The 12,603-nt window shown below is 39.1% G+C and overlaps 1 protein-coding gene across 8 annotated transcripts in view; it reads right to left on the bottom strand.

Annotated features, from left to right (window-relative positions):
* Positions 1-3,691: 3,691 nt before the first annotated feature.
* fbln2 (fibulin 2) overlaps positions 3,692-12,603 on the bottom strand; it is a 74,402-nt gene continuing 65,490 nt past the window's right edge. For 3 of the 8 annotated variants that reach the window (XM_051074504.1, XM_051074509.1, XM_051074508.1), the window contains 3 exons: positions 10,329-10,457; positions 7,894-8,017; positions 3,692-5,514 (listed from right to left, as the gene is read on the bottom strand). In XM_051074504.1, coding sequence (XP_050930461.1) covers positions 5,154-5,514; positions 7,894-8,017; positions 10,329-10,457 — 614 coding nt within the window. In that variant the 3' untranslated portion in view covers positions 3,692-5,153. Of the gene's footprint in view, positions 5,515-7,145; positions 7,553-7,893; positions 8,018-10,328; positions 10,458-11,437; positions 12,343-12,603 lie in introns of those variants that run through there. The other 5 variants (XM_051074506.1, XM_051074505.1, XR_007814293.1 and 2 more) reach the window with 4 other exon arrangements.

The following is a 12,603-nucleotide window of genomic DNA, read 5'->3' as shown; positions in this document are numbered from 1 at the left end:
CATGATGCCTTACTGTGAAAATTGTGAGGTTGCGTTGAGGGGCGTGTCAGCAGCAGCGCGGCGTATTCAGTACTTTTACATGGAGTGGTAGCTCAGATATACAATGTCCCAATTGGCCCAAACTCAACATGTTCTATAAGAGTCCCTCCCTGAATACATCTATAGGGGTCGTACTGATGGGAGTGGCAAAATGACTTGCCTTGCCATTGGACTTAATTTGTCCTAGGTGGACGAAACTTGGTGCCAATATGTAACATAGACACACAAAAAAGTCTTTTGATGTGATGGCCTCAAACCTATGGTAAGTCGGCCATTTTGATTTTAATATACAATTTTTGTTTATTTTTTGCCATTTGGGGATGAAACACCCTTATCATTGTTTAGCTTAGTTTGTCCTAGATGGACAAAATTCGGCCCACATGCGTAACATGCCAAGATGTACAAAAAAGTCTGGGGGCGCCATGGCCTCAAACCTACAAATTTCATCATATTGACTTCAACCTTGGTTAGGATACTCTTAATGAGTTTGTGACTTAAAAGTTATCAAAAGATTTACAGAATATCAAAGGGCATGGCCGTGGTAGCACCTCAAAGTTCGATGTATCGCCATGACACAGGAAGTTGCATTTAACTTGCTATAACTCTGTTATACTTTGTCCAATCTGCCCCATTTTTGACAATAGGCCTGTCGTGAACACATCTACGTCCCACTAAACAGGTATAGCCATAGTGTCACCTATTGACAACAGGAAATGATGTTGATTTAAGTTTCTACTCTCATTGTCTCATGCAGCATTTGGTCAGTCTGGGCTGATTAAGCTTCAAAATACAGTGAAAAGCCGATGATGACACACTGGTCTTAGCGAGAGCCACAGAAGGAAATGTGTCCCGTTGTCGTTTCATCCAGGTGGGTTGATCTGATTCACCTCAAATGTGGCCAAAAAAGCACTAATATAATAAAGGTATTATATGGTGAAGACTGTGGGTCTTCATGTGAAGCCCTTGCTGTGGCGGTGTGGTGAGGTTTGATGCTTCACCATGAAACAGGAAGTTGTTGTAAGTCCCATATGCACTGTCCAGTCTGCCCCAGACTTCACATGTCTGATGAGTGTCATGGCCTGAACACATGTACGTGACGATATTCAGCTGCAGTCATAGTGCCACCTACTGGAAACAGGAGGTGTTTGAATAACGGATAATTGGATTTAAATTATAGAAATGTGCCTCAAACAAAACTCTATCTAATTGGTTTTATAATAGGGCTGTCATTTTTTGTTTGAAAATCAAATGTTTATTCAAACATGGATTAAAAGTTCATATTTGAACTGCAATGATCTGAAGTGTAGGCTGCAGTCTTAAAGTGCATCAGACCATTTGAAGTAGTTTGCTTGTGATCCAGCAGAGGGAGCTCTATCAGCATAACCCATTAACCTAAAAAATAGCCCTATTTTATACAATACATTTTATCACACCATAGATAACCTGGTGTGTGGTAATGTTAAATTGAACCTACAAGCTCCATTGTGATTATCAAAAGAACATGTATTTCTGTGGTAATTAAGCCTACATTGTTTGAAAGTGACTAGGTCTGTTTGTATTTGTGTATTCAGGACACAGTGGTCAGTAACTGCTCTTCCTCTGTAACTCCATCATTTCTTTTCTTCACTCTCCTCATCTTCTCCCATATGTCTTCCCTTTGCCAAAGCTGAGCATGGATTGATGCAGTCTTTACAGTTTTGTTTGGGTCATTTAAGAATTTACACACACAAAAGTGCACAGTGCACTGGCAGCTGGCCAGCACCCCCAACAGGTGAGGGGTTATGAGGGCCCAATCAATGCTGCTCGCAGCTTTAATTAGCTGTCGTTCCCTCCGATAAAAGATCTTAAGGGAAAACCAGCAGAGTCTCAGTGGATTTTCATTTTTGAGAAATATGTTGAAACCTATATATATATTGAGGTTACAACTGTTTAGTAGACATGGTGAAATGAACCTGTTGCTATTTAAGACATGAGCAGAATATGTTACTGGAGGTCTGCTTGTTCTCATGTTACAATAACAAGGTGGGACCTCATCACGTATAGTTGTCTTGATAAGCCTTTCAAGTTGAGACACATAATCAGAGAACACACCCCCACGTCTGGGATGTCACCTCAATAGCCGGATGTGTTCAGACTTCAGCAGAGAGGGAAGAGGCCACTCACTACAGACCAGTGTTACCACTGTGCTGGCTGAGCAGTTTCCTAAACAAACTTCTATATTATCCATTCCCAATTAAGCGTTTTTAACTGTTGAGATTAACTGGGATGGGTATAATTTAGTTACATTTGGTTACATTTCAAAAGCCTTGAAATCTGGTGGGTCTTTCACTTTATGGTTCACAAGAAGTGGTGTTTTAGATAGTTGTGTTTTGTACTAAAACAGAAAAACCACCAGCAGAAAGCCAAAGCTGAAATATTACAGCACTGAACATGAACACACACACACACACATACTTGGAAAATGCAAAAATATCACAGCAGCAAGTGCTCAGTACCAAGGTGTAGATGAAATCAAAATAGTGGGGCACTACTTTTCAAAAAGTCATTGTAGATATTGTAATCAAGATAAGACTATAATAGCAATAATTTATTACAACCCAAGACTCTGTTCCTTCAGTGCGTTAAAGCCACCATGAATCAAAAGCAACATGTACACAGACCCGGCACAAGCAATCAGAAACTTAATTGCAGATTTGTACATGGTCTAGAAATCAGATCTTAGCCAGTGAATAACCAGCAGCCAGCAGTTCAAATTGCATTAAAATCTGAAGCCTTATATGAAAAGTGCCCTGAGATAGCGTCTGTTGAGATTTGGTGCAATATAAATAAAAATAGACTTGACTTGAATTTAAAAGGCAAGCTATCATGGTAGCTCAACTGTGATGTTGTTTCCTCTGCCAGTTTTCTGTTCATACAAGACTATAGGTTAGAGTGTGATTTAGTTGAGGATAGTTTATCTGTTATTCCAAGTTGGAAACTAACAGTTATTTCTAAAATTCCCCAGCTTAACTTCCCATGGAAAGTTTCCAGAAAGTTTCTGGAAATTTCCAGGCCCTTTACAACCCCACCTCAACTAAAAGAATCTATGCCAAGGAGCTTTGAATCTGTCCTGCAGTCTCATGCTGGAACAGTACCTTATTATGACACTTTAACTTGGTTTGTCCATTACTTTGTCACACAGTAGCTTTATCCCAGAAATATCAGTGTTGAGAATATAGCTTCTAAAATTCAGTGCACTGTTTATTTATATGGTGACCTGGGAGTGATTCACCCTGCCTACTTTCCATTTGAGAGGCTATCTGTTGGGATGTATTAATAGGCTGGGGTAGCAAAGCACACACACTTTCCGGGTGGGAATGTTGGAGGGTGTAACGCACACTAAAATGTTCCAGGATAAAACTGTTAAGATAAGAAGTGCTCAGAGTTACTCTGAAGCAGGTGATTTTCAAAATAACATCTAAAATTAAATGTTGATACAATTGATACAAAATAAATAAATATTCACTTAATATAATATAATAGGATGGAGCTGTAGGGAGTGAGGCCCTGGTCTAATGACTCTTTCACCAGTAGATGGGGATATTAGCTCATCAGCGCTGATAATGAAAAACTGACTGCTAGAATTTAATCTGTACTTTCATTGAGGAAATGATAACAGTTTGATCAGCATTTATTGATTGGTTTATAGATGGAAATGTCATGTGACATCTGAAACTGTACATGCTGTGTGAGGCCAGTCTGGAGCTATAACAGCTGACTAGTTTATTCCTGCACATTACATAGGAATTTGTCTGGCATATACAGAATGACATGATTTTTACCCTGAGATAATTACAACACAGTAATGTAGAAAGCTATTTCCATTAATTAAGGAATATAACATGGAGCAATAAAATGATCATCAATAACGCTACATTCATATTCTTAGTGCTAAAATTTTCTATACATTAATGTGTGATGTGCACTGATTTTTTGGCACTTACATGTCATCAGGTCACATCTTTATAAAAATGTATACACCAAATGCTTATGCTTAATGCAAAATGTGCTATTTGAAGGATCTGCTGCTTTTTTCTATCCACACTTAAATTGACAAGTTAATAAAAAAGTGTAACTAAATACATCAATAATTAATACTGTACTGATTTTACATTTCCCTTTCATCTCTGATCATTTGGTAAGATCAATCCAAATTTCAATTATTTAATTCAAACTAAATTGAAATTTATTTTACTCCTATATTTCACGAAACACAGGAAAAAGAATAAAAATACAGTCAGATAAATTTGTGCCAAGACAATACAACAAAAACAAACAAACAAATGCTGAAATAAAATAAAATAAGGTGAGACAGAGAGAGAGCAGCCAGCCAGAGAGTGAGTGAACAGAGGGAGCAGTGTTAGCAAGAACAAAGTAGTGAATCAGAAAAGCAAAAGGTTATTTTCATGGTGGTCATGTTTTAAAGTACAAATAAACATGCCTACACCTCTGTACCATCCTGCTGGAAGGATGTGGCCGAAGTGCTTGCTTCTCTCTCTTCGCTCTGTGTGTGTGGCTCAGCCCTGTTCTACACAGTCCTACAGCTGTTTATACATTTCTTTCATTTATGTTTCTTTTTACACTTTATTCTAATTATTAAACTAACTACATAATTGATCAAAACAATTCAGTTAGATATTTGAGTCATCTGATCAATTTTTGGCACATTTAATCAGTTTCAGGCCTACACAGTGAAAGGTGCCTTTAACTTCAGGTGCTTTGGTGGTGGTTTACTTGTATCTTCAGACTTTCAGGAGAGCAAGAATTTTAAAAAGAGTAGAGCAGAGCACTGCCACTGCCACTGTCTGTATTAACAAACAGCTTGAGCACACCTTAACAACAGTGGTGGATAAAAACTATATCATGTGAGCAAGAGTCAAACACAAGGTTTCTCAGAAAATACAATATTCAGAGAAACAAACAGAAAACCTGCTTTTTTTGCAACATTTTACAAGATACTTGAACATGTATGAATGTGTGTGGGGGTGGGGCTTGGATCATCATTAATAAAAGAGTCTGCACATATAAAAAAAATTGTAACATATGAAATGGTCTCTTTCTCAATCTGTTTGGTGTTACATAGTGCTGGCTGTGATGAAGACATATATCCTGGCAAGGAACGAAGTTAACTTCCCCTGCCTCAGCAGCTTCATCTCCACGTCTATTAGGAAGTCTTTGGGCTCACGGACTTGTCTCTGTAGGTAGACAGCACCCATGAAGCTGTTTAGCTTCCTGGTGCTGAAGTAGCCCTCCTCATTGCCCTTGGTGATGCTGATGACAATATGGTCACCAGAGTATGCGGGGGAAGGTCCGATTCGAAAGATCTGTGCTGGGATGATGATGTTTGTCTGGAGGTTGAGCTGGTAGTATGTGATCCTTACAGGAAATTTCTGACAGTCTAAGGAATTGCTGGGACAGCTGACCCGCTCACAGCGCCTGAAAATGAGTTAAAAAAAGAAAAAGGAACAGGAAAGAAGAGAATGACAATATTTAGAGGCTAGGTACTTTTGGTGCATTGAAAAACTATACTGCAAAATTAATAGAAGTGATGGTAAGTGCATTTTACTGGTAAAAAACAAATGTATTCAGCATCTTTTACCTGTAAAGCTTTTTCTTGGCTGTGAGTCCTGCTACCAGCTTTTCAAAATTTGCATGTTTCTTTCTCATTACTGTGTTTGTGGTGGCACTGATGTATGAGGCTACACACAGCAAAAGTAACTTGACACATCTATTTCATATCAATAAACATCTACTGTTAAGTAATATAATAAACAAATGCCCCTGTTATTTTGTGGTGTCATTTATTACAATATAAAACATCTGGCTGTCAGAGACAGTTTTTCAGTGTAGTTCCATCCACTTCAATGATTAATTAATGGCAAGGAATTCATTACACAATTAATAAAATAAAGTTTGATTTTCATTTCCCTCCCTCTGTGTGTACACAGATCCCCTCTCTCTTGTTATTGTTGTTGGATACTCTCTTGAATTAGAGGATGGGGTAGTGTGGATGAACAATCTGTGTAGCAGATAAAATATAATGATGTTATGTGTGTTTGGCTGTGAAACCTAGCCACTTATAAGAAGACATATTATGCAACTGGATATGAATGTTTGATTTTACAGAATGATACTGTGCTAAAGGAGTGCTTCTAGGACTTGTAGTTAAACTATTAATTTTGCTAAATGTGGCATTGTTAGTCCCCATCACTACCCCTTTCATTTTTTCAGTGAAAGCACAGTGCAGTATAGCAGTCCAGTGCGAGTGTAGAAAGTGGGCATCCTCTAGTGGCTGCTTGCAGGGTTGTTCCAGCCTGTTCTATTCCAATGCTCTGTGACTGCTTATCAATCACACATCAGAATTTACAACCTGGAGTAAAGCTTGATGTAATGTACAGTAAATGACATTTCATTTTCATTCCAAAAGGAGAGTGTCATGGAAGCTGTTGCAATGAATCTCAGGGTGGCACTAAGGGCAGACCAATAGATATTCTCATCTCAGTTGTCTGTCTCAATGCTTGCCAATTCTGCCCATGAATCAAAGATGTCTCTCAACTGAGCAAACAAGGCTGAACCAATGTGCAACCAAAAAGAAGTTTTTATTTACAACAAAACAACGAGGAACCAGGTTAACCCACGATCTACAAACAACGAAACAGGAAAACACAGATAAGTTTAACAATCACACCAAACACCCTCCTTTCCACTGAAAGGAGCTCAACATGCTGTTACTATAGCCCTCACCACCGACTTGGCTCACACCACCGACCTGACAGGCATACAGTGGCCCACTGGCCCCAACTGGCGTCTTGCTCTCTCCCCTTTTTCGCTTCTGCCAGTAATTACTGACAGCTGCATACAGGAGGAGGGGTGATCACCTGGAGAGGAGCAAGAGAGCACCACCACATACACAAAAAAATGAGACCCCTGGCACTAGGGCCGTAACACCCCCACCCCCACTCAAGTGGGTTCAACTACAAACATCAAACTATAACCACGACCATATCCATACACTAGATATTATATAGTACACTGTATAGTTATACTGTCATTGTTTTGTTACTCACCATGTTTCATCAGTAAGGGCATTATCACCCTACCCACGAGACAGAGCATCAGCCACCACATTGTCACACCCTTTTTTGTGTTTAATTTCAATTGTACCGCTGTACCAAGAGAGTCCAACGCATAAGGCGTTGGTTGTGGTTGTACATCTGAGCAAGGAAGACTACAGGGTTATGGTCAGTACACATGGTCAAGATGAGGGGCGATCACCTGGAGAGGAGAGAGAGAGCAACACCACATACAAACACACACACACACACAAAAAAAAAAAAAAAGATGACCCCTTACACTAGGGCCATAACAAGGTGTCTCTTGATAACACTTGATAACCCTCTTTCTGTCCACTGGAGTGAAGAGCAGGGAGAGCTGCAGAGACTGCCCCAGGAAGCACCAGGCTGATCAAAGCCATCTGAATGAATGTACAGTATTTCTCATTAGAGGAGTGTAGGCTGAGAGGAACTAAGGGGAAACCCTAACAAAAAACCCCAGATTCAGGTTGATGCTTAAAAGGGGCAGTATGCCAGATTTTTAATGCCCAGGATACTGTAAAATAACCTCACATATACTGTGAACAGAGATTTTATTGGTCCTGTCTCCCAATAAGACTGCTTAGGAAAATGCTGAACTTGATAGTACTTTGAAGAGTTTTAACACATTGCTGTAGTGACATGCAAAGTCAGATAAGAAACAGACAACATTAAAGCACAACATTTTGGATTTTAAAGATCCTGAGAGATAAATGTGACTCACGTGTCTGACACCCTCTTGTAATTTTGAGGACAGTCAAAGGAGAGACATCTGAAGCCCCCCTGCAGGTTATGGCAGGTTTGTCCATATGAACAGTTGTGGGTGCCAGTTGTGCACTCATCAATATCTGGAAAAAAGGATAAATAAAGGCAATAACAACACTGGTAGTATTTGGTTTTTCAGTTTGATTCTGAACAAACAAAAAAGGTTTTGAAATGCAATCATATAATTTTGAGTGTAACTTAAGATATTTATTTTCAAATTTAAACCGCAGTTCCACAGTCAAATAACATAGTTAAATAACAGCACAGAGTAACAACACAGGAAACAAGAACACACACAACATAAACCCACCTATCATTAAAAAAAAGATTAAGTATAACTCCTTAATCTTCAGAAACTGTTTGACAAAACAATCCTAATTCCAGGTCCACGTTTCTTAGCTTTCAAAAATATCACATGATAATCAGCAGATGGATTCTGACCACAGTAGCTGTTATGATTATTTACAATTTCTGGGACTTGTCTGTGTTGGCTTATTATGAATTTGTATTATGATGCTAAAGGAATAGTTCAATATTCTGAGAAATACAATAATAATAAACAAAATACACTTTGCTCTCATGCATAGATAGGAAGACTGATACCATTCTCAAGTCTGTTAACTATGAAGTTAGAGCCAGCAGGTAAACTAGCTTAGCTTAACATAATGACTATTTTGGCAACCAGTGACCAGATGCATTGACTTCTTGGAGTCTTGTTGTCTCTGCTAGTTGACCAATACAATAATAAGTAAAATAACTATAACTACCCACTTGTGGTTGTATGCCTCTGCCCACCAGTCCGGTTGCAGTTAATTAGTGTGTGAATTCTTGAGTTATGGCCAAAAACCTGTTTTGTGATGTCCAACCACCAAAATGTAACCAGTAGAAAATGGAAAATATAAATACAAATCTGACTTATTGTTAGCTACTATTTGCTTCTCTTTGTCTCATCTTTCCCTTTCTCCCTCTTGGCTCAACTGGGCAAATTTATGATTGCTGCTATAGCAGCAGCAGCAATAATTTTCCTGTTTTGGGCCGTCACTATAAATCAAATATAGTGGAGACACTGCAAACATAAAGTTGGTATCTTGGTCATAGCTCAGTTATCTCTCTGACACCCTCTGACACCACCTCAGCCGGTTTTAACTCATCACATTACCGGAGGTTTCAGCTTTAGCTGTGTCCATTCTCATGACTAGCATACAACTCTCCCCTGACACCCACACTGCCTCCATCGCGGTATCACTCTGTTCTCCATTATTCATCAGGTACTTATCTCTACAGTTAGTTTTGTGGTTTTGTCATTTTAATAAAAGATCTGTTTGTAAAGTTTACAGCCTGTTGCTCCTGCACTGCTCTGTGTATGAACTGTGAGGCAATTAAAAAAAAGTTAACAACTTGTCCACTGACATTCTGTGAGTTAAAGCAGGGTCTTCCCATCATGATCCATCAAATAGTTGACATGCAAGGGGTAGCCTTAAAATTGACCTTATGGTATCTTCACATCTCACTTAGGAGTAAAAAGGAACCTCTAAGTTCAACAGAAATTTGATTTATATTGAGATATACAGTACTGCAAATGTTTTAGGCAGTTTTAGGTACTAATGGTGAGTGAGGATGCTGTCAAAAATAATCCCATGATTAATTTTTATTCAACAATTAACCTGATGTGAAGTGCAGTAAAAGTACACCTGTACTTAGGTAGTTTTTCCAGCATCTTGGAGAAGTTGCCTCAGTTCCCCTGTGGATTCAGGCTGTCTCAGTGTTTTCTGTCTCTACATGTAATCCCAGACTGACTCCATGATGTTGAGATCAGGGCTCTGTGGGGGGGTGTCAGACCACTCCTTGTTCTTGTCTCTGAGGACAGTTCTTAATGATGCTGACTGTGTGTTTGGACTCATTGCCCTGCCACAGAATTAATCTGGGACTGATCACACACCTCCCTCCCCCTCATTTGTCCTCTTTTTTCTTTTAAACAGGCTTTAATCTTATTTTTGAATTAATTTTAGACACAGAATAAATATAAAATGGCAAACACAGTAAGTGCAGCCATTTTCAGAATTTTTAGGTTTCTAATCTGTTTAGTTTTTATTCCCTGTAGAAAAGTTAGGTGACATAAAATAAATTAGTTATGACATACTGCAGAGTAATTGATATCATAAATGAGTGTACCAATGACTTCAACTGTGCGCTGTACACACTGACATCCAGTTAAACATTTTTTATTTGGTTAGGACAAATTAAGTGTTGTTTTTAACACTTTAGTCTGCCCACAGTTTCCAATTTGAGGAAAAATAACTTAAATCATGGGAATAAAAGCTTCTTCAAAGATAATTTTCTCTAGTTTTAAATGCAGTTACCAAAACTCATATTGTATGTTCATTGAGGCTTCACCTCTGCAGGTGCGTCCATTGCCCGAGATGATGTATCCATGAGGAGGACAGGCACACTGATAGCTGCCTGCAACATTAACACACTGGAAGGAACAGAGGTTCTTGATGCTCTGAGAGCACTCGTCAATATCTGTTAAATACACACACACATACACACAAAGACACACACAGTGACACACACACACACACCACACACACACACACACACACACACACACACATCTCATCAGTCAGATTAGAGCCAGGTGTGGAATCACATTCACATTCAAATAAAGTAGTGGCACTTTATCTTTGTATGTGTGTGTATGGGTCCTCTATGCTTGTGTCCTGTCTAGAGGAACACAAGCTACCTTGAGATGCCCTCACACAAAACAAAATAAAATCTCTTAGTGACGGCTGGAGTTATGTTGCTTTCAATTTTGGTCTCTGCATTCACTACAAACATGAATGGTTATTTGGATCATTAATATTAACCTTCTGATTTGTTTTAGAAGTTATTCTATACTGCAAGTGTTATTAAGATTTAAAAAGTGTTCTCCTACACCAAGTCTGTCCAGTGAAAAATGTGTCTGTGTTTCCCATATTTTGTTTCCCTCTCTGCCCACATATCTCTTAAATGCATAATACCATTCAATGCAGCAGGTGTATGCACTGCTTTCAGTTCTGATACACTGTGCATCTGTATAACGAATAGGGCTGCAAAAATAATCGTATTAAAATCAAGCTCTATGCAATCTCATTTCTAAATGACAATGATTCTCTTGTGTTTTCATCAGGGACGCCAGCTTCAGCAAAACAAATACTGCTATCTTCTCCCTCAGCAAGTGACAATGCACCTTTACCCCAAGTGATTCAGAAACAAACCCAGCGAGAGTGACTGAGTAACACTGGACAGTGACAGTGTGAGACAATGAATCCAGAAGAAAACCCTACTGATGGTGGTAAGAGCCATCCTGCTCTGCTTTGCTGAAAAAAGATTCTTTCTGCTATTTTCTCTTTTTCTCCCCTTTATCTCTGCAACTTTATAATATTGCGGCAGTGGAAATAATTTTTGTAGCTGCCGCTACAAAATGTATATTTCAATTCAATTCAATTTTATTTATATGTCGCCACATCACAACAAAAGTCATCTCAAGGCACTTTTCGCATAGAGCAGGTCTAGACCATACTCTTTAAAATAGGTATTTACAGACAGAGACCCAACAAATCCCACCATGAGCAAGTACTAGGCAACAGTGGCAAGGAAAAACTTCCTTTTAAGAGGCAGAAACCTCGAGCAGAACTGGACTCAGGGTGGGTGGCCATCTGCTTTGACCGGTTGGGTTAAGAAGGAGAGAGAGAGGAGGAGAGGGGGTAGAGACTAGCGAGAGAAGAAGCATAACACGGGTTATATTTAGCAGAAACACTGCAGACATAAAGTTGGTGTCTTGGTCATAGTTCAGTTATTTCTCTCACCAGCCTGCTTAGACTGTCAGCTGGTTATAACACAGGTAGTTTATGCTTTGGCTGTGTCCGTTGTCGCGATGGGCATGCAGCTCTCAGCAGGTAGAACTCACCTGACACCAAAGCGGAGAGAATCAGAGCGACTAACACTGCCTGCATCATGCTGTCACGCTGCCCTGTGTTATCAAGTATCTATCTCCATCACAGTTAGTTTTGTGGTTTGGTCATTTTTAGACGAAATTTGGTTATAAAGTTTACAGTCTGTCTATTGACATTTCACTCAATAAATCCTGATAAATAAACTCAATGAGACCTGAGTTACACCGCATTTACAAGGATGTTTGCTCTGCACTGATTAAACACAAGGGGCTGCATTGGTGGGTGTGTGTTGTTTCATGTGCATGTGATACAGTGAAATATGGTCTACAGAGGGAACAGGCTTACATGTGCACAAGCATGAATACTATGTGACTGGCCAATACAGCACTTTTTCAGATGACTGAATGTTGAGTTGAAGTACAAGTTAAACCATGTTCAACTGTCACGCGACCCAGAAGTTTCTTCCCCCCAACCTAGACGCCAAGACACAAAGAGATCTGTATAAACAAGGTCTTTGTTGTTTTCGATACACATACTTGATTTCATCCATCCCTAATCATTAAGGAAAAAATATATAGAAAACCCTACAAACATCTAATGCTGGAGACTAATTTAAACTTGCCATACATGAATATTTTATATGGTTACATCATTTTTTAATATAACAGATTATTGCTATAAGAATGGATCCATGGAGTACAGGATGAAGGGGGTATGGGCTTGCATTAGAGTTG

The sequence above is a fragment of the Lates calcarifer genome, linkage group LG12 (genome assembly GCF_001640805.2).
Source record: "Lates calcarifer isolate ASB-BC8 linkage group LG12, TLL_Latcal_v3, whole genome shotgun sequence".
NCBI lineage: Eukaryota > Metazoa > Chordata > Actinopteri > Centropomidae > Lates > Lates calcarifer.
This window is presented reverse-complemented; position numbering and strand designations above follow the sequence as displayed.